General features: G+C 44.3%; 1 protein-coding gene across 5 annotated transcripts in view; it reads left to right on the forward strand.

Moving 5' to 3' along the window:
* RAF1 (Raf-1 proto-oncogene, serine/threonine kinase) overlaps positions 1–19,505 on the forward strand; it is a 61,918-nt gene extending 42,413 nt beyond the window's left edge. For 4 of the 5 annotated variants that reach the window (XM_063411827.1, XM_063411828.1, XM_063411829.1 and 1 more), the window contains exons 3-18: positions 844–1,059; positions 1,747–1,859; positions 2,873–2,975; positions 4,525–4,682; positions 5,566–5,664; positions 7,103–7,256; positions 10,503–10,530; positions 10,616–10,743; positions 11,752–11,869; positions 13,116–13,200; positions 14,020–14,196; positions 14,947–14,993; positions 16,354–16,472; positions 16,991–17,122; positions 17,637–17,771; positions 18,419–19,505. In XM_063411827.1, the coding sequence (XP_063267897.1) occupies positions 853–1,059; positions 1,747–1,859; positions 2,873–2,975; positions 4,525–4,682; positions 5,566–5,664; positions 7,103–7,256; positions 10,503–10,530; positions 10,616–10,743; positions 11,752–11,869; positions 13,116–13,200; positions 14,020–14,196; positions 14,947–14,993; positions 16,354–16,472; positions 16,991–17,122; positions 17,637–17,771; positions 18,419–18,559 (1,944 nt within the window). In that variant the 5' untranslated portion in view covers positions 844–852 and the 3' untranslated portion in view covers positions 18,560–19,505. The remainder of the gene's footprint in view (positions 1–843; positions 1,060–1,746; positions 1,860–2,872; positions 2,976–4,524; positions 4,683–5,565; positions 5,665–7,102; positions 7,257–10,502; positions 10,531–10,615; positions 10,744–11,751; positions 11,870–13,115; positions 13,201–14,019; positions 14,197–14,946; positions 14,994–16,353; positions 16,473–16,990; positions 17,123–17,636; positions 17,772–18,418) is intronic. The other variant, XM_063411830.1, reaches the window with a different exon arrangement.
* The last annotated feature ends 2,467 nt before the right edge of the window (positions 19,506–21,972 follow it).

Genomic DNA, 21,972 nt, shown 5'->3' on the forward strand with positions numbered 1-21,972 from the left:
AGGGTTACAGCTGAGTCACTCTGGAGCCTTCTCTTTCCCAGGCTGAACAATCTCAGTTCTCCCAGGCTTTATTTATGCTGAAATATAACTGAGCATAGTGGCTGTGAGGGTTGAGAAATTTTTTTTGCTGTTTCACGCTATGTAAATTGTGATAGTATTAAAAAAACCCCAAATAACCAAAGCCTCAAAATCAGTGTTAATAATAGATTCCTTAATTAGTTCTTTTTATTGTAATTCCTGTTGAGTCTGCTTTCTTAAGTCTGGGCTAATGCTTGTGTGGCACATCTGGGTTACAGGACTGCAGTGCTGGCCTCCTACAGAAGTCTTTGCTCTTGTGAGGGTCAGGTTGGATCTCAGGGAAGGTTCTGCCCCAGAGGGTGCTGGCACTGCCCCGAGGCTGCCACAGCTCCAGGGGTGCCCAGGGTGGGATTGTTGGGATATCTGTGCAGGGCCAGGGCCTGCACTGATGATCCCCGTGGGTCCCTTCCAGCTTGGGATATTCTCTGATTGTAGAATCTGCCCACCTTTCTGAAAGCCCCTCAGACACTCATTACGTAGATTAACCTGATGGTGAAGTGCTGCCGTGACCCTGGGGTGCAGTGGGAGCAGTTCCACGTCTATTCCTCGTGCTGTGTGTGTGTGTGGGATGCCCAGTGCCTTCAGGGGTCAGGCTGGTGGTGCAGCTGTGGGTGAGCTGTCCCCTGCCCCTGTAGTTGGTCACAGCACAAGGCAGGGCAGCTCAGACACTCCAGAGGAGGCTGAGGTTGGGCGTGTCGGGAGGAGAGGGCAGCATGAGAGAGTGAAGGGCAGGGCCATGTCCCTGACTGTCCCCATCCTCCGCAGGCCGCGCCAATGGAGCACATCCAGGGAGCCTGGAAGACCATCAGCAATGGGTTTGGGCTGAAGGATTCTGTCTTTGATGGCCCCAACTGTATCTCACCCACCATCGTGCAGCAGTTCGGGTACCAGCGCCGCGCCTCCGACGACGGCAAAATCTCGGACACGTCCAAAACCAGCAACACCATCCGCGTGTTCCTGCCCAACAAGCAGCGCACCGTGGTGAGTCTGTGCTGCCCCTGCCTCACAAACCCTGCCTGTTCCAGCTGCTGACACTGCATCTGGCATGAGAAGTGCCTGCCTTCCAAAGGGCAGCTGGTTGGTTTTACAGGATGTGTTTGATTTTGAACGGGAGCTGTATCTGTATTTTGAGAAGCTGTATTGCTCTGCCTCAGTGCTGTGGATTTTTTAATGCATGTGAACATATTCCCCATTAAAAGTCATTGTTGGCTCACCTAAACAATGAAGCCTGTGTGACAGTTCTGTCATTTTCCTCTCTTGGATGCCCACAATGTGGGGGTTAAAGCCGACGTGAAGCTTTTTGAAGGAACACTTCTGTTCAGTTTCTTGGAGCTGAGTGTGCCTAATAATAGTCTTACCCAAAGTTCCCTGAAATCTAAATTAATTCTTTTTCTGTGCTTGAGGTAACTCCATTTGCCTGCATTTCTGTTCCTTCTATAGGCTGCTTACTTGTGTGAAATCCTGTTTCATGGAAACTCAGTCATTGTAAGAAACTGAGAAGTTAGCAAATGGCTTCAGAACATCATTTTGCAGGAGTGCACAAAAGTGCACTTTGTCCAATTTTCCTGGAACTTCTAGAGAAAATGGTCTTCCACTCTTGGGAAAACTTAGAGGAAGTGAGGAGTCATTGCCTAAAAGTTTTGTTGTTTGTTTTCCCTTTGCTCACAGGTGAATGTGCGAAATGGGATGACCTTGCATGACTGTCTCATGAAGGCACTGAAAGTCAGAGGTCTGCAGCCAGAATGCTGTGCAGTTTTTCGACTTCTTGCTGAACCAAAAGGGTAAGAGTGAAATTTCCTCCCAGAGAGTGTAAAAATCTTGGCTTTGGAATAGCAGCAGTAATGTTTTCTCCCCCTCTGGGTAATTTCTTTTAACAACAGTTTGGTTGTGAACACTTCACGTTGCTTTCTTTGCCCTCCTCTAGGGTAACTCAGTCAGCTTCCTCTGTATTGGCAATTTCATTTTTGCTTTAAAGCTGAATATTGAAAATATTTCGAATGGAGGGGTTCACTCCAGTGCTTGCAGCCCCTTGGTGAGGGTTTTGCCATGCTCTAGATGAAGTGATGCCTTCCTTCATATGTGAGTGCATGTCTGTGCTGCCTTTGTAGTTGCTCAATTCGGTGTCAGTGATTCTTAGCCCCCTTCCCTGAATGGTTCTGTGTGCTCAGTGTTGAGGCTCTGCATTCCTCTGCAACTTCCCAGTGTTTGGATTTCAGTCTCACCTCAGATATTCCTTATTTTTGTTGTAGGAGCGGGGATGCTGCTATTAAATACCAAATAATTGTTTTACAGGCTGAGGGAGTGAAGGTATCTCATGGAGTTAATGCACTTAACTTCACACCTCCTAAGGCTTGGGCTTAAAGCTCCCTGTACCTCAGGCCTTTGTTGGGTCACATCTCTGAGCAGCTGAGGCCATTCTGGGGTCACCTGTCAGTGCCCAAGCACCTGCTGATGGCTTTTGTGTCACTGAGTCTGTCACTCAGCATTTCTGTTATATTTATAAGGGTATTTCTGTGCTCCATTAAAGCTTCCAGGTGCTTTATGTCAAATATTTTAAAAATAAATAACATGTTAAAAATGAGCAGAAGAAGAGGTGACTTGCAATGTCTTCCAAGTTGCTTCTGATTTTCTGAGTGAAAGATCCTGAGATCTATCTAGCCCTCACTGTAAGAGGTTAGCCATGCTTTTTTGGGTATTTGTTTTCAGTTTACTCAAGAAAACTCACAAAACATAACTGTTGATGAGGCCAGACTTATCTCCAGAATGATTTTGTTGTCCCCATTTTCTCTTTCAGAAAGAAAGTGCGTTTGGATTGGAACACAGATGCTGCCTCCCTGATTGGAGAGGAGCTGCGAGTGGACTTCCTTGACCACGTCCCACTCACCACACACAATTTTGTAAGCTTTTCCTGCTCTGAGTTCTGGTGTGGATTTTAGCAGCTGAACCACAGGTCTGGCCAAAGAATGTTTTGGGCATTTGACAGCTTTTGGCTTTCTGGACACAGAGGGTTTCAGAAGTTGTGGTTGATTCCTTCACCCCTGTTCCACACAGATTACATTCCCCAAGTATCAATTTGCGGTGAAATGCTAGAATTCATTCATCATCATCACACTGCTGATCTGCAGGTGTCAGAGGCTGTCAAAGCTCACATTGTGCATGTTCTTCACAGGTCTGATGATTGCCATTTTTATCTTATGTAAATACCTATGTCTGTAACTGTTGTGGCAAGATACCCATGTCTGTACAGTCCAGAAAAGGGAGAAAATCTGCATTTTCAGTCTCTGGCTCATCAGTCAAAAAAGGCTAAAGAAGTTCAGCAGCTTTATTGGACTGATGGTCCAATATTTATTATTTGTACTGGATATTCAGAGGTGCTGTTAATTGTGCAGGTCATGGCATTATTGTGTGAGTTAATGCTGCCTTGTAATTTGACAGTGTTCTGTGGGGGAACAAAAGGCTTTACTTTGTAGTTCCTTCTCAAAAATGGATTATTTATTCCATAAAAAAGAAATAGAAGGTGGTTTTGTGGGTTTTTTAATTTTTCAAAATCTTAAATTTTTTTTTACAAAGAGAGTGCCCAACTCCAACAGTTTTACTTTGCATTATTGTCTTCTCCCTAGGAAGGAACTCTATTCCCACAGTTTAGCTTTTTTTCTTGTTTTGTTCTAGAAATACATTGTGGCAATCCTAAATCCTAAAGGATTGTCATTTACATCCATTAGAAAGGTTAGGGTTGATTTACAAAACCTGAAAGTCACTTTACTTCCACATTACATTAAAAAAAAACAACTACAGAAAATGTCATCTGCAGTCAGCAGAAAATGAATATTTTTCTCCACATCTGGAAGAAGCTGAAAGTTGGAGCCTTCTTCTCCAGTAGGTTCTGGGTGAAGAAATCCCTTGGTTCACTTTAACATTTTTTCATACTTCAGAATCTTTTAAAAAAACAAAGTAGGCTGCCATTTAAAAAAGCAGAAATTCCTTAGATTATTTTGATTACTAAGGAATTTATTTCTCATGCAAAGGATAATGTTTAGTCATAAACACCAAGAGTTTTGGCTAGTAAAAACAATGAGGTGGGCCTTCCAGTCTGATCCTCTTTCACCTCTTTGGTGCTGCTCAGAACAAACAAAAACCCCAGCTCGTGGCTCACACAGCTCTGTCACCTTGCTGAGCAAAAAAACTGCTTTTTTATTTGACAGAACACTTGTCCTTTCCTTGTTTGGGTTTTTGTAAATAAAGCCTTCAGTGTTTTTAAACTTTCCAGGTTTCCAACCAAACTGGAAATCCATGGTAGAATATTTGAGTGTGATTTTAAGCTCAGTAGCAACATGGGGGCTCTGATAGCATTTTAGCTGGTTATTATTCCTGCTGGGTTCTGAAAATCCAAATCTTGGTTAATGAAGAGGTAATTAGCTCAGATTAATCACTTGCTGTGTTTTCCAGGCTCGGAAGACATTTCTGAAGCTTGCCTTCTGTGACATCTGCCAGAAGTTCCTGCTCAATGGCTTTCGGTGTCAGACGTGTGGCTACAAATTCCACGAGCACTGCAGCACCAAGGTGCCAACCATGTGTGTGGACTGGAGCAACATCAGGCAGCTCTTGTAAGGACTGCTCCTCTCTCAGGGTGGCAGCTGGGTTTGTGTCTGATCCCAGAGATGCTCTGGGGTGTTGGGAGGGCAGTCCCTGTGAGCAGTGTGCAGTTGTGGATTGATCTCGTCAAACAGCCAGCAATGAGTGTCTGTTCCCAGGGGACAAGGCCGTGCACAGCAGCTGCATTTTGTTCTTGCTCTGGATTTTAATATGCTGGGACAAGCAAACAAACACCTGGAACGAGCAGGCAGTTGCTCCAGTGCCCTCTGTTTGAACAGGGGACAGCAATTCCTCTCACACAACACATGTTAGGAATAAAGCAGGCCATGATTCAGTTGGATTTTAGCTGTTGGAAATACTGGTGTTCTACACCTCAGCTTCTGACACTGGGGAAAATGGTGAATGGTGAGAAAACAGATGGAGGATAATGCTTTCCTAATACCAGCTACAAAAAGTTGAAAATCATTTTTAGAAGTCCTATAATGCAAAAGTATGAAAGCCTGTAATTGTTTTTATGTGTCTTAGCAGTTGTATTTTTTATAACTAAACTTGGTCACCTAGTTCTGCATTTTCTGAAGAGAGTCAGGATGACTTGTGCCACTTGGTGCACCTGGCTTTAATAGAACTTAATTATGTCCAGTGCCCTTTCAGGAAAATCTCAAGTCTGATATAAAAGGATTTTGTCTCTCAAGTTTTGAAAGAACACGTAGAACTTTCCTTTGGGAGTCTGAAGGCAGAGGTTTTAGCTGTACACAGAGGAAAAACATAATGTAAAGACAGGAATGTGTTCATCATGCTGCAAAGAAACAGCCCGTTCAAACTTGAGCTTTCAGGAGCATTGTACAGGAGGTAGTGTAGCAGTTGAAGTTGTAATTGTTTTTGTTGATATTTCAGATTGTTCCCAAATTCAAATATCAGTGACAGTGGTGTCCCTGCACTACCTCCCTTGACAATGAGACGGATGCGGGAGTCTGTCTCCCGGATACCTGTTAGGTAAGCTTGTATTTCCTGTCACTTCTCTTTTGGGAAATACACTTCTTTCAAAACAATCAGTCCAAAGCCACCAGAGACCCCCAGCTCCTCCAAAGCAGAGCAGTCTGATGGAAGGTTGGGATGGATGTGCAAGGCAGCAGCACCACTTCAGCACAGATGATTCTTTCCTGTTCTTAGATGCACCAGAGCACTGATTTGAGATTTCACATATTTTCAATTTTTAGCCTTAAATTTTTAAGGTAGAGTATGAAAGGCTTTTTGCAGACCTTTGTTTTCCTGCCTAAGAAAATCCAAGGCTCCCTTTTGGTATTTTTGTGAATTAATTTTATGTTATCTGATCAGGTAGTGTGCATTGAGGGTTTGTGTCTCGTGGTGGATGATTCACACCCATAACTAAGTTAATGCTCTGATACTATGATGACAGATAGGAATTTATAGAGAGAACAGTGGGAACTGAAAATATGCTCCTCTTCAAGAAAATTCTGATACCTAAAGAGAGCATTCCTGTAGGTTTAAGTGCTGAAATGAAACTTTGTCCCTTTGCCAGGGGCCTGTCCCCTGACCCTAACGTGTGCCTGTGTTCTTTCCCTTGAAATTCTAGAGGCTGAAGAGAGCAGGCCAGCTTTTGTTTTTTCTGCACCCGTTTGAAAAATCTGGTCAGGAATGAGGCACAGAGCACGTAGCTGACTTGGAAATGGTTTTATGTATTTATTTCTTTATTTTCATGGGAACTGCATCAGGAATTGATCTTTGCCATCTTACTCTTATTTCCAGTGTTGTTGAACAGTGACTTGTTAGCTTTATAGATGTTTTGAAGGGTTTTGTGAAGGCTGGCCCATTCCATTAAGATGCATTTGTGTTTTGGGATCCTTATGGTCTGAGTGGCCTTAGCTGTGATTTATAACTCTTTGTTGAGCTGGATTTTAGTCTTGGCCTCCTTTGAACTGGTGTTGGGTTTCATGACTTCCTTGCTGGCTGTTCTGTGCAAACCATTGAACAGTCTTGCAAAGCTTTACCAATTCAGGGCTTAGCTCTTAAGCTGTGCATTTAACAGGCTTGGAATGAGCAGTTTGTTTAATTTCACAGTCCTGAATTCATCTCTCAGAGCCAGTATTTTGTCAGTGTATTAAATGTGATTTGATGAAGATTGAGGTGAACTGTGGCAAAATTCTAACAGCAAAACCAGACCTCAGCTAAACACACTAATGAAATATGTGAGCTGACAAGATCTTCAAGTTTTTCAAATTTGTTTCTTAAATCAAACTGGGAATGTTTCAGCTGACCAAATAGTTTAGTTGATGTGTGAATCCCAGCTTTTTCTCTGACCAGAATTGTGTGTGTATTGCTTTTGGACAGGTTACATTGAACAGTGTTTTTCACTTGCCAGAGGGAAAAAAAAATAACCACAACTCTCCCTTTGTCTCTCTTTCCTCCTCAGCTCCCAGCACAGGTATTCTACACCTCATGCCTTCACTTTCAACCCATCCAACCCTTCCTCTGAGGGCTCTCTGTCCCAAAGACAGCGCTCCACATCCACCCCCAACGTGCACATGGTCAGCACCACGATGCCTGTGGACAGCCGGATCATCGAGGTAACGCTGGGGCTCAGAGCTCAGAGCTGGGGCTTCCTTTGCCCATCCTTGGGGCACTGGCTGCTCCTCCTGCCTCTCCTCTCTCACTGTCTGCCTCACTGAGTGCTGAACAGTTCAGGAGAGGCATTTGCACTCTATTAAAGAGGTTAATAATTAACTATCGCAGTCTATCAGCTTTGCTGGAGTAATTGGTAAATTCTAGGGGTGTATAAAGATGGGGTGGAGCTTAACAAGCTCAAGTTTTCTGAAGAAATGCTTTTTAGACATGTCTAAAGCTGTTCTTCTGAATTTCAAAGTCTGGGTTTGTGGGGGGCTGGTGTTAATTTGAAATCAGACTAAAGGGGCCCTGAGTCTGGGTGTAGTTCTTGGGCATGGAATGCTCAGCTCAGAGCTTCCTGGTGATCTGCTCCATGTGCACCTGGATGGAATTAATGGCAGTTCTGGGCCTGTGGGCTGAAGCCAGCTCTGTCTGGGACTATTCCCGCTGTTCTTGCCTTCAAGCAGGTTTCTCTTGTATTTTCCTGCCTTAGACTGGCAGTGAGGGACAGCTCCTGGAAATCAGGCCCAAAGTGGTTGGGTTTCTTTAATTCAGTTTTGTGATCACCTTAACAAACTGGTGCAGGAAAGGCTGGCAGAGGCAAGTGCTGAGCTGCAGGGTTGGAAGAGGGAGCAAGCACTGTTTGCTGCTTTTGCCTCTGGAATAGTTTAAAAGCTCTGGAGGCCAAGCAAAAGCCTTTGACTGCTGAGTTCAGCTGCATCTTCAGCTGGTGATTTGTGGCTTCTGTGAAAGGTGAAGATGCTCTGAAGTGAGTTAGAGAATTCCTCTGGCCCTTGGCAACAGAACCAAGGTGCTCCAGCCCCATTTTTGGTCAGAGACTTTGTGTCAGCTGGGTTTCTGGGGAAGGGTGTCCTCCCTTTCTTTCCCTTTGGGTTTCTTTGGCTCCCAGCCCTTTTTTCTGCTTCAGGGGCCTGGCTGACCATCCTTGGTGGCACAAACCACAATGGAGCACTCAAGGAAATCTGAATTATTGACCTTGGTAGAGTGATGAGTCTTTAGGAGACATTGCTTTCTTTATTCTTTATGCAGAGCAGTAAAGGCAGAAATACTTTCTATTCTGGCTCTTCACATTATCATAAAAATAGTTGTTATGTCTTAAAAGCTCTTAAAAGGCCCCAAAGCAATGGAAAAAGAAAGCAGGAGAGACTTTCTAGTACACCAGGTGAAAAACCATCATAAAAAAGTGGTTTACCCAGGGATAGATCCTAGTGAACCTCTGGATTTGCACAGCAATAATCACTTGAATTTTTTACTGCACTTAAATTATCATTTATCAAGCAAATTAGGGCACTTTTTCTTTCATTTAGCCTAACATTTGAGTTTTAAAAATACTTTTTTATACTTCCTCTGTTCTTTTCTTTTATCTCTTACTGTGTTGGCCTAGAATAACAGCCTGAATGCTTCTCCCAGCTCGTGGTGCAGACGCTTTTGTTTGAGGGGAAGAGTAGGTATTTCCTTGGTGCCTGTTGTTTTCTTGTGATTAACAGGATTGCTGTAACTTGTAAGCCATGGCAGTGTCCACGTGAAGTGTTTAATCTGGAGCTGATTTGATGAGAATCTTCCCAGCATGTTTATACTCAAATATGGAGGCTGTTAATTGGAAGAGGCAAATTGATAAAGAGCTTCATGTTTAGTTGAGCTGGCTGAATTCATCCTCCTCTGAATTTGAACAGGCTTGGATTAGAGTGCACTGGGTCACACAGCCTTTAAAGCAAAACCTTCTCAAAACACATCCATTGTGTGGCTTTTCCCCTCTGGAAATGATTTTTATTGACTGTACCCATCCAAAGCCCTGAGATTAAGAACACGTTGTTCTGTTTTTGTTTCCCATCAAAGTAAAGTTGACAGACTACAGCACTGGGGGATGGTGTTATTTGTGTTGTAAGGACAGCTCTAAAGCACAGGGGGTTTGGTTTGTTTGCTGTTGAATTCAGAAGCAAATAAGCAAATATTCACATCAGCATTGAAGCTCAAAAATACTTTTTCAAAGTAAGAACTTCATATAGATAAGTATGAGAAACAATTTAAGTTCTTCAGTTATCCTTTGCCAGCTTCCTTGAGAGCAGTTACATTCTCAGGCTGATGTACAAAACAAATCACTTGTTATTCAGGTTCTGAAAGGTTTTATTATCCTGAAAATGAACAAAAGTAATAAATTGAAGAGTTCTTGATTGGTTGTTTATGCAGATTTTAATCCACTCAGGTGTGGAGCAGTGACAATCTGCAAGAATGCTGTACCTAGCCCAGCCTGGGTGAATGCAACTAATGAGCTAAAACAATGTATTTCATAACTGAATCTCTGCTCAGGATAATCCTAGTTTGAAACTGTGGAGTGCAATGTGGGCTTGTTCTGTCCTCCTATGAAATCTTACATTTATTGTTCTACTAATTAGTTAGTTTGAATTGACTTCTGTTAACTTTGACAGTGTTTAACCTCTCTGTAGTGCATGTTCTTGCTTTGTACTTACACAGTCCCTGGATATTTTCCCTTTCCTGTTTGTACTTTGGGATAATACAAATGGCAGGTGAGAAAAGCTGTGCAGTGCTGTCTGTCAGAGCTTAGATCTCTCTTGTGCATGGCTGTAGAGTTGTGTTGTGCCCGTGGCATGAGGTGACACTTGTGGCACTGTCCTGGTGACCTGTGGGAAAACACTGCTCAAATGCCCAATTCCCTGTGGGAATGTGCTTGGAAAAGGAGAGGGCTTTGTGTAGGGGCACTTGATGAGCCTTTCTTGGGGGTTGAAGTAGTATGGAGAGTGATTTCACCATGGATATTGAGCTGGAATATTTGGGGGGTTTAAAAGTCCTGCTTAAACCCAAAATCTGTTTGGGAGTTGCCCCTGGGGACAGGAGCTCTGTCCACACCTGGAACACAAGCATGAGGTGCAGGGGGAATGCAGGCAGTGTTGCTGCTGGTGGTTCTTGTTTTGTGTCTTTTTTTTTTCTTTCCTTTTGGTAGCAGTCCTTTCAATATGCTGTGATTCTCTTCCCTGTTCTGTAAGAATTCACAAATTGCATGGGTTTCCTGCAGGATTGGTGTGATGAGCAAATCCCCAATCCTGCAGCTGCTGGCCAGTGCTGTACTGCACTTCCCAAAACTGGCCCAGCAATTTCCACACCAGCCCTGCTTGGTCCTTTGTGTGCTCTCTTCCATTTATTAACTTCATTTTCCATCCTCTCTGTTGCAGGATGCAATTCGAAGCCATAGTGAATCAGGTATGGTTTCTAAAATTAAACATTTTCTGGTGTCATTTGATTTGGTTGTTTTCTTGTTCATAAACTGTTTTCTTCTGTCCTAAAGCCTCACCCTCTGCTCTGTCTGGAAGTCCTAACAATATGAGCCCGACTGGCTGGTCTCAGCCTAAAACCCCAGTCCCAGCCCAAAGAGAGAGAGCCCCTGCATCTAACACACAAGAAAAAAACAAAATTGTAAGTATGGTGATACTTGTTTTAATTAAAAAAATCAGTTAAACTGTGCTGGGAGGAGCGGTGTGTTGGAATGAATTTCTGCACTAAAAGATGCAGGTAATCTTGGATTGCTCTGCACTGTGTATACAGGAGCAATTTAATTGTAATTAATTTGGGAATGATGGCATGATTGCCTTGGGTTCTAAATACTCAGAACAAAGTGTTCTGGCTTGCAAATTAATTCAGGCAGTGGTGTGACATTGTCAGTGCAGGTCCAAGGATTACCTTTTAAATCTTTAGAGGTTGCATCTTTTTGATTCAGTTTTAATATATTTAAAAATTATTTTAATTAGCACTGTTTGAACTGTTCTGTTTCCACAGAAAGTGGATATTGACAGTGCCTTCATTTTCATTGGGGTGTCAAATATCTCAGGGAAAACCAGATTTTACAAAATGCAACTTTTCCCTCAAAGGTTTGATTTAAACTCAGGCGTGGAGAGAAAGAAAGAAGAGTCAGAATAGTAATTGATAATACCTTGAAATTTTTGAAGGCTTCTATGCTTTCACAGTGAAAATTCAGTTCCTTAGTGGGATTCACAGTTTTTGCTCAGACATTCAAGAATTTTGCTCTCATCTGTTTGGCTTATTCCATTTAGATATGTAAGAGTTCCAGAATTTTAGCATTGTACTTTTGAAGAAACCGCTTTCTTAAATATTTCAGATGTTTTTAAATAATTGATCATAAAACATATGTTCTTTTGGGAACTCAGATTAGGGTTTAATTTTCTAGTGCAGACCTTCGTGATAAACAGTTCAAGACATCCAAGAAAATGTGGTGATTTGTAGTTTGGGTTGTTTTGTTAAACACCACCCCTCCCAAACTGAGGAGAAAAACAAAAGTCCAAACTGCAGGACAAACTCTTCAGGGTTTCAGGTTGTCTTACATTTGTGTGAAGGAACTTAATTATTTTTGTGTGTGTGTACAATACAAACGATTAAAAATGAAATCCCTGTGAATTGCTGTTGCAGAGGCCTCGTGGCCAGAGAGATTCCAGTTATTACTGGGAAATAGAAGCCAGTGAAGTGATGCTCTCCACCAGGATAGGCTCAGGCTCCTTTGGGACAGTTTACAAGGGCAAGTGGCATGGTGAGTGTGATCTGGGGGGACAGCAACCCAGGGAAAGTGGATTTAGGGGTGCTGGGGGCTCATCTGCCTCCAAAGGGAAAATGAATTTAGGGGTGCTGGGGGCTCATCTGCCTCCAAAGGCAGAGGGGAAAATGGATTTAGGGGTGCTGGGTGCTCATCTGCCACTAAAGGCAGAGGGGAAAATGGATTTAGGGGTGCTGGGGGCTCATCTGCCTCCAAAGGCAGAGGGAAAATGGATTTAGGGGTGCTGGGTGCTCATCTGCCACTAAAGGCAGAGGGGAAAATGGATTTAGGGGTGCTGGGGGCTCATCTGCCTCCAAAGGCAGAGGGAAAATGGATTTAGGGGTGCTGGGGCTCATGTGCCTCCAAAGGGAAAATGGATTTAGGGGTGCTGGGGTTCATCTGCCTCCAAAGGGAAAATGAATTTAGGGGTGCTGGGGGTTCATCTGCCTCCAAAGGCAGAGGGAAAATGGATTTAGGGGTGCTGGGGTTCATCTGCCTCCAAAGGGAAAATGGATTTAGGGGTGCTGGGGTTCATCTGCCTCCAAAGGCAGCAGGCAGAAACAGGAACAGCTTTGTGGGAGCAGCACTGGAGTTAAAGCAAAGCACAGACACCGAAAGCTGAATGTCACAGCTGCATCTCCATTCTCGCTCCACTGATCTCTTCATTCCCATGTTGCACACAGCTTGCTTTCTGAAAAAGGTTTATTTTCTGTTAGCTGGGAAATTCCACAGCCTGCTGTTAAATTATATTTACCTTCTCTTAAAACCTTTGTGGCCTAATTATCATGCTTCATTTCCAGGTAGGATGGAAAAGAAATCAGCATAAACTGTGGAGTTTTTTCAATGAGAAAATGTTTCATGTAAGAAGGAGAGATGTTTTCTGATGTGCTCAAATGAAGTTTATATATATAAACATTTCAGTATTTAAATTTGATAATAAAACCACAAAGGTGTGTGTACATATTTCCTGCAAAAAGCATTCTACCCAAACATAGCCCTTAAAAATAGAAGGGAGGTGTGTGAGTAATTAATTAGTAACTTCTTCCATTAGACTGAAACTCAGCTAAATTAATTGCTTCATACCACACAAATTTGTCTGCAGGGAAATCTTGACCTTTGGACAAATTAGTAGAGGTGTGCTGTTCCCAAATGAGGAATTTTAATTACGTTGCTTATTAATGTTATTTTGAAGGGGAAAGGAAAGCTGCATGTTCAGTAACTTTGGTGGTGATTTTATTTCCAGGGGATGTAGCAGTGAAGATCCTAAAGGTTGTAGACCCAACCCCAGAGCAGTTCCAGGCTTTCAGGAATGAGGTGGCTGTCCTGAGGTGAGCTGGGCTTTCACTGCTGGCTTCTGATAGCCCAGGCTCCTCCTTGGAGCCTTCTGGGCCAATATTCTGTGTGTGATAGGCACAAAAAGGAGATTTCCAGAGAAGAATAAAAAAGGCAGTCGTAGTTCAGAGTATTTTTGTGGTCTCTTAACACCCACATTGTTCAGGATTCATAAATTCTGCCCTAATCCTCACCACCACACAACACTTAAACTGCTCCTCTTCAAATTGCAGCATAATATTTTTTTTCCTTAAGCACACTTACTGTTCAGTGTAACTGTTTTCTGCTTTTCAAATCCTGAGGTTTTTTAGTGTCTGTGATGTTACTACTGAAAAAGAACCAAAGTAGATACATAAAAACCATCTCCTCATCTGATAATTCCTTTGGGGTTTTCCTCATCTGATAATTCTTTTAGGGTTTATAGTTATCCTTTAGTTTCCTCTTGGGATTCAGTCTTCCACCTAAAGCTGGCACTTTTTCCCAGCTTTTGGGGTGATTTCTGTCATTCCAATATCATCTAGTATCACAAGTGTGACTGTTGCTTACTGATGTCAAACCATTTTGAATTTTCAGAAATCCTTTTCTTAAATGTTGATTTTAAATAACTGAAAGGAAGTATTGTAACTAAAAAGCAAAAAAAAAGGTTAAAAAAAAGGGAAGAAAAAGGAAACTGTGGTGTATTTTAATTATTTTAAGCCCAGACTTCACTCAGACACTGCCCCAGGATTGCAGAGATGAAATCCCCTCAGCCTTGAGTGCATTTTGAGAAACTCTGGGAGCGTTTTTGCACTGATCTCTCTTGGTGCTCCCCGTAGGAAGACCCGGCACGTGAACATCCTGCTCTTCATGGGCTACATGACCAAGGACAACCTGGCCATTGTCACGCAGTGGTGCGAGGGCAGCAGCCTCTACAAACACCTGCACGTGCAGGAGACCAAGTTCCAGATGTTCCAGCTCATCGACATCGCGCGCCAGACCGCGCAGGGCATGGAGTGAGTGGGGCACACAGGGCTGGAGCAGGGCCAGGGTCAGCTTCTGGCCACACTGGGGCTGTGGCTGTGCTTTCATTCCGTTGTTTTTCCCGTGGGTTCTTGCCTTAGCTCTTGTCTTTTATCACATTTTCTCTAGCTGGTCTGCTCTTACAGCTTGGGGCGTTGCTGTGGTGCAGCAGATGAAATCCTGCTCTGATTACAGAGTGAAGGGGCTTTTCCTCCCCTGTGTCACTGCAGGGTTTGGCACACACTGAGTGATGCTGTGGGAGGTGAGGGGTGGCTGCTCTGTCCCAGATGTTTTTGGGAGCACTCCCAGCTGTCTGAGTGGCTCCAGGCCCCCCTCTCTGCTTCCAGCCCTTGCTGTGGTGCTGGGAGCACAGAAGCAGCTGCTGCTGCCAGAGCTCATTCGTTTTGTAGAACAGGGCCCAGGTTTGCAGTCAGGCACCAGAAAACAGGGCACAATCAAATGGAGGCACTTTGGAACACTCAGCTTCAGCACGGGGTATGGATTTGAGGATATGAGGACAGTCCCAGTTTTCCAGGGGTAATGGAACTTGTGCCTCTCCTTCCTGACATTTCTTTACTGCCCTGAGCACAGCTCCATTTCTTTGTTCCCAGAGTAGACTCTTGGAAAGCCAGAGGTGTGTGGAGGGGTTGGGTGTGTAATAAATGGAATAAAGTGTCTGTGGGGAATGAAAATGCTTTTTGTGAGCAGCCCTGCTAATGGCTCTTCTGCTTTTCCCTTCACAGCTATTTACACGCAAAGAACATCATCCACAGAGACATGAAATCCAATAGTATCCTTCCTGAACCTTGATTTTCTGCAGGGAGGGAGTGATTTATTGTTAATGTGCAGCTTTCTGTGGGGGTTGCAATAGCTATTTTAAATATATTTAAAAATATAACTACTAATGGGCAATGCCTATGGATGAGCTAGCAAGGATTTGCACAGAACATCTGTGCTTGTTTACCACACTTGGGATAAAGATGTGCAACAGTTGTGCTCCAGGAGTCTCTTATTTTACTTAAATGGGGTTTATTCAGCCCTCTGGTACCCAAATGCTGCTCTCCTCCCTGGTGGGAGGTGTGTGTGCCTCTTCATCTGTGTGCACACATGGGTTTGTTTCTGTTCCTTGTATATTTTTAATATATTTAGAACTCTTCACGTGACTGGCAGAAATGAAGCCAAAAATCTTACTTTAAACTCAAGAAAAGGCAGCCTTTTACCATTATATTTTGTGCAAAAATACCAATTTAGTAATGCATCTGGAATGGAAACGGTGTGAGCTGATGTCTCTCACCTTTGAAATGCCTAATTTTGGAATTACCAAATTAGCAGAACATCCATGGAGGTACCAGCAGGACTTGGGGCTTCCTTCCATCAGATGTGAGCAGGATGTTTTGGCAAATGTCATAAAAAAAAAAAAATAAAATCTGCCAAGTTCAGTAGTTCCAAAATGTCAGTGGATTCCATTTTCAGTTAAAATCCCCAATGATTTTAGTGTATGGGAGACCAGAAATTTGTGATTCCTCATAAATTATATAATTTATGATAATATATATGAAATATATTAGCTGTGCTCCTGACATGGAAATGAGTATTCAGTCGTGTTTATATTTCTGAGTTACCTTTCTGAACTTAAGACATTCCCAAGTGAAATCATTAAATGAGAGCTTCTTAAAGTAACCCCAGCAAAGAAAGTGCTGGTATCAGTAACAGATCCATGAAGGAGATAAATATTGTGGATATATTTCCAGTTAAAACCATAGTTAAATCTCAGGAGATCTGCCTTCATTGAAATTGATTTTATTTTGATACTTCTCCTTGTAATTGTTTTTGTTTTTTTACTTTGAGTTGTGAGATCTCTGTGCTGTTTCCCTTTCTCAGTTATTTAAGGAGCTGCAGCCATGGATGGTAATGAACTGCTGATTCCTGTCCTAGCTCACCATAAAGATAAATCTACAAATAATGCAGGAACATCTGCTCTGGTTTAGAGTTCAGTGTTAATTTAAGCGTGGCTGCCATAAAATCCCTTTTCCTTTGTTCCACATACAGCTCCCAGCAGGTTTAAATAAAACAAGCAGCACTTGCTAGTCAGCTCAGAAAATACAGAACTGTTGACTGGAGTTTTTGCAGTTTCTTTAACAAAACCACAGATATATTTCTTCATGAAGGCCTCACAGTGAAAATAGGAGACTTTGGTCTGGCAACTGTAAAATCCAGGTGGAGTGGATCCCAGCAGGTGGAGCAGCCCACGGGCTCCATCCTGTGGATGGTGAGCAAAACATTCCCTGCCTTCAAATATTCAAATACTCATGCATCTGTCCCTTCAACATTCCAGTCTGTAATTCCTCTGCAGCTGGAATTTTTATTCCAGGTGTAGGACAAGTTAAAATGGAAGTGCTGGAGAGATTAATTAAAAGTAGGCACCAATCACCCAGGGGTTCTCCATGGGGGTTTGTGAGTTACTTTAAATATTTGGGGCTGCCAGTATATCTGGAAATGTGTATTAAAAATATTAAGATGCTTGGATAAGAATGGTTTGTGTTTTGTAAAATCACCTGAAACAAAGTTCCAGAAGCACTGATTTTTTGTGTGTGCTCTGAACTGTGCTTTTAATAAGATGTGGAGTAGCCCTGCCTGACCTTCCCCAGAACCATGAGTAAACCCATCAAAGGTTTGGGGGTACCTTTGCTCACTCATTTCTAGCTGAGCTCACTGGCTCTGCTTCCCCAGTGCTTCCCCTCCTCTTGTGCACTCTGCTTTTGTTGATAATTTGTTTTCCCCTGCCAGGCCCCCGAGGTGATCCGGATGCAGGACAGCAACCCCTTCAGCTTCCAGTCAGATGTCTACTCCTATGGAATAGTGTTATATGAGCTGATGACAGGAGAGCTGCCCTACTCCCACATCAACAACAGAGATCAGGTGAGGAGCCCTCTGGGAACACCCCAGATCCTTCCTGGCACATCCCCTTGGCCTCCAGAAATGCAGGATAAATACAAATGCAAAGCAGCTGCAGTGGTGTTCACAGCCTGCTCAGTTTCAGCAGTAACTGAATGTTCACCTCAGTACTGACAGTGCAGGTACTCAAAGGAAAAAAACCCTTGAAGTGCCCTGTTAATTTATTCCCAGGTTACAGCTTTTGCTGCACAGTAAAATACTGGTTTATACATTTGCAGTTATGGGACATTTCCCCTTTTGGTGTTAAACATGCTGCTGTTACATCAGGAAGATTGGATTTGGAGCTTTTTACTAAAGGAAAAAAGCCCAGTAACTGTAGTCCGGCCTTTGAATATTGAATATTTCTTTAGTCCTTCCCAGGCAGGCCTGCAGGGCTCTGTTGGTGCCTGCTGGGACTGGGTTTCATCACCTGGGGGCACTGAAGCTGCCCACGGTGAGGCCCCTGCTGTGAGCTGCCCTTTGTGCTGCTGCTTTTCAGATCATTTTCATGGTTGGCCGGGGCTACGCGTCCCCAGACCTCAGCAAGCTGTACAAGAACTGCCCCAAGGCCATGAAGAGGCTCGTAGCAGATTGTCTGAAGAAAGTCAGGGAAGAACGACCTCTGTTCCCACAGGTGAGTGGGGTGTCCTGCACAGGAGCCTGAGGCTTTTAAAAGAGCCATTGGCACCCACCAGAATCTGCTCAGATAGGAATTGTGGTTAATAGGAGTGCAGCCCGTGTCCTGGTTTTGTCTTTATTCATCTTGCACACAACTCTGAGCAAGCAAAATCCACTGAGGGTGTAAATTCATGTAGCAATTTCTGCTGTTTTTACAAGGGATGTTTTACCTTTTCCTGTCACTATGGGGAAGGTACTTTCTTATACTCGTGAAATACGAGTAATTAATTAATTACTCCAGCAATTTTGGAACAGTAACTTCTTGCTGAAATTGTTTAGAAAATTCTTTCTGAAGGTCAGGCAGAAAATGCCTTCCCTGTTACTCCACTGGAGGATGGTTTAGGTGCTTATTAATGGATCCTAATGGCTGTGAGCTGATGACAAACACCCTCCCACCCTCTGAAACTCCCTGAGGCCCTCACAGCACTGACAGTGGCGGGCAGGGTTGGATTCCTCCAAATCTGTGTTTTCAGTGCCCCACGGAGCATTTAATAAAGCTTAGAGCCATAATAAGAAGTGAATGAACGAGTGAATGAATGTTTGAATGGCCACAGAGGGAGCTGCTGGTCCCTTGAGCCTCTCTGAGCTGCTGTTTCCCCCCAGATCCTCTCCTCCATCGAGCTGCTGCAGCACTCTCTGCCCAAGATCAACCGCAGCGCCTCGGAGCCGTCCCTGCACCGCGCCGCGCACACCGAGGACATCAACGCCTGCACGCTGACCTCCACCAGGCTGCCCGTGTTCTGAGCCCTGCCTGGGCTGGGGCAGCACCAGGAGCTCCAGCTGTGCCCCCCCGTGCCAGCTGTGCCCCCTGTGCCAGCTGTGCCCCCTGTGCCAGCTGTGCCCCCCACGCCTCCGTGCCCGGGCTCCTCCCGCGGGACCCTCGGCCCCGCTTGTACAAAGAAGCTGCTCCGGATTCGTGCAGTTCTCAGCCTGCAGGGACACAGCTCCTCATTGCCTTGCTACCATCTCTTGTTCTGGGAGAGGTAACAGACTACGAATCAAGAGATCTATTACTATTTTTTTAATAGATGCACTTGAGCCTTATTTCCCCCTTCCCAGAAGCGATGGCTGTTTCTTTGGCAGTGGTTGTGGCTGGGTTTGCCCAGCGAGGTGGCTCTGAGGACAGGAGATGTTCTGGTGCTCTGACTGCCCCGTGCCAAGTGCCACCTCACCCCGGGGAGCTGTGCCTGGAGTGGGAAGAGGAAAGAACTCTGGAAATCAGCTCCTGCCTAAGAGCTTCACCAAGCCAATGAAATAAGTTCAAATGCTAATTCAACACAAAATAGTTTTGCAATAGTTTTGCACATAGAAGAAAAACTCTTGCAAAAAGGATGGAATCTGTTGTGAATTGTCCTGCTCAGAGAAGGAGGTGAGCCAGCCCTGCTTTGGTCATCTTGAGAGGCCTCCCAGCTGCCTTTGGTACTAGGGACGTGTTCCTGCAGCCCGGGGTGAGCGAGGAGGGCTGGGCTGGGCTGGAGAAGGCTGAGGGATGTCCCCACCTCCTGCACAGGCTGCATCCCAGCTGTCGTCCAAGAGATGCACTAGCAAGAGGAAACTGAGCATATACAGTTTTTCTTGTTGATTTGGGTTTTAATTTTGTTTTTATTGCTCCTGAGAAAATGCATTTATTGTAAGCCAAGGATCCTCTGATTATCTTATTTTAATAAAATAAATTAAATTTTAGGTTTAAGATTCAATGTCATCATTTTAATGTAGCCATTCACAGTTCTGATGGGACATCTGCATTTGGAAAACTCAAGGACTGACATTCTGAATCGTTTTTAAAAAGTAACTGATAAATAACAGCAGTGCAAGTAAAAACACACTCGATAGAACAATCTCTACATTTCCAGTCACAGGACAAGACAGGTTTCTCTACTGTAACGCTCTTCCAGCAGCAGCTGCTTTGGACACCACCCTGCTGTGCTCTCAGGCTCTTCCCTGCACACCTTTGGCTCTTTTCTCTCATTTATTGAGGTGCAGGTGAGTTTTGTGTGTTGGCTGAACTCCACGGAGGACAGGAAGAGGTGGGGGAATCTGAAAATGGTTTTTTTCAAACAGCAGTGCTGAAATGTGGCTGAATGGAAGCCCAGTTTGGGATGTTGTTTCTGTGGGTGCCCAGGGCTGGCTGTGCCCTCTGGCACCTCCACCCCAGAGCTGCTGCCTGTGCTGGGGACTGGGACAGCCCCAGCCCTCCCTGCAGTGCCCAAACAGCCTCTGCAGCTTCTCTGCAGCAGCAAAACCCCACAAAGCTCCTGGGAAAGGAGGAGAGCCAGACACAGAATCACCTCCAGTCTGTCCTCAGAATTTTCTATACCAGAACAAGGGCAGAGTGTTAATAATCCCTGGGTGATTACTGAGGATGCTTTGCTTCCTTAATAGTAAATTGAGACTTGAAGGAGACTGCTCCATAAAGTTCTGCATGGTTTTTAATAATGTTATTGGTATTTGGGCTGCAACTCTCTCTAAACATTATTTATCTCTAATTTTCATTTCATTATAATAAGCTTAAAACATGGAAGAAAAAACCCAGAAGAGGTAAGCTGCTTTTACTTTAATTCTGATTTCCCAAAAGAAACCATTAACCCCTGAGTTTTAAACCAGATCATGTGTCTCTGAAAAAACTGAAGTATTTTTGGTAAGTAGGTTTATTTTAAGCAGCAACTGAAGTCCAATTAAATGAAAGGTGCTGAGTGGAGAACTTAGAAACTCAGACAGTGTAAGTCCCTGGGTAGCTTTGAAAAACAAGTTAAATTTTTAATTTCAGACTACTCCTCACGGCTTCTTGGGGCAAAGTAAATCACGAATGTCTTGTTTCAGGTCAAGAACATCCTCTCCACTGATTTTTTTGTTGTTGTTGTTGTATTCCTGCCAGTATTTCTTTCTGGAAAAAAAAATTATGTGCAGGAAGGAGCAGATGGAAATGAGCTTCAGTGGGGGTATCCTGGGGTAGAAAAGGTGTTTGGGTGCCCTTGAAACATTCATCTGAGTGTGTGACATCCCTCTGAGGGGTGATTTGCCTTCTCCTTTGTAATTGGTGCTGACCAATTGCACTGATTGCAATTAACACCTTTGCTGGGCCAGTTTTACCAAGAAACTGGGAATTGTTGCAGACACTGCCAGGGCCAGACCTGACTGCAGTGAGCACTGCTAAAAATGAACCTTGGGGGGAATAACGATGAGAAAGTTTAATTTACGTGTCAGAAGAGAGGGCACAGCTGGCAGGGGCAGAGACCCAGAAATGCCACCAGCAGCTGCCTGGATAATCCTGGAGTCACTGCTCTGGTGCCAGTTCCAGATGTTTGAATCCCAGATGCAGGTTCCTGCTGTCCCCTCCCAGCAGCAACCCAGATCCCGGTGTCACCTCCCCAGGGGTGGCCCTGCTGCCAGCAGCTCCCTGCCCAGGGCTCTGGACACGTTTTGTTCCATCCTTTCCACCCCTGGTGCAGCAGGACTCTGACCATCACAGATCCATGGGGGGTGATTACAAACTTTTCTGCTCTTGGCCTTTCTTTCTTACACATTTTAAAGTATTATTTTTATGCTTTTATATTGCTACAGATAATAACCAAACCAGCTACACACCTGCCTTCCATTGCAACCAAACTCTTCTAAAGCAAACCCCACATCTCTGTATTTACAAACCCTGCTCAGTGCCTCACTCACCCCCAAGGGATTTACCAGGCCCTGAGTCAGTGCCAGCTCAGGCTCAGGGCTGTCCCTGCTGTTCTCAGCAGCTCTTGAGTGCACACTGAATTCTTGGTTTAACTGCAAAGTTTGTACAAATGATTTAGCAGAATTAACTTCTGGTACCAGATTCCATCAAACTGCCTTTGCCACATCAACAGAAATCTCATTTTTAACGAAGCCAGAATGCAGTGACAATTCTGTGAACTCAGCAGAGCTGTGCATTCATCCCCCAGTGCTGGGGAAAGGGGAATGGGGGCACTGAGCTGCTGCAGAGCCACTCCTGGAGTGGGGCAGGACTGGCCAGGACTGGGAGAACTCAGAGCTGCTGCAGCTCCAGTGCAGTGAGCTCAGCCAGGGCAGCTGCAGCTCCAGGGCAGTGAGCTCAGCAGTCAGGGCAGCTGCAGCTCCAGTGCAGTGAGCTCAGGGCAGCTGCAGCTCCAGTGCAGTGAGCTCAGCAGTCAGGGCAG

This window comes from Prinia subflava, chromosome 14 (genome assembly GCF_021018805.1).
Source record: "Prinia subflava isolate CZ2003 ecotype Zambia chromosome 14, Cam_Psub_1.2, whole genome shotgun sequence".
Lineage (NCBI taxonomy): Eukaryota > Metazoa > Chordata > Aves > Passeriformes > Cisticolidae > Prinia > Prinia subflava.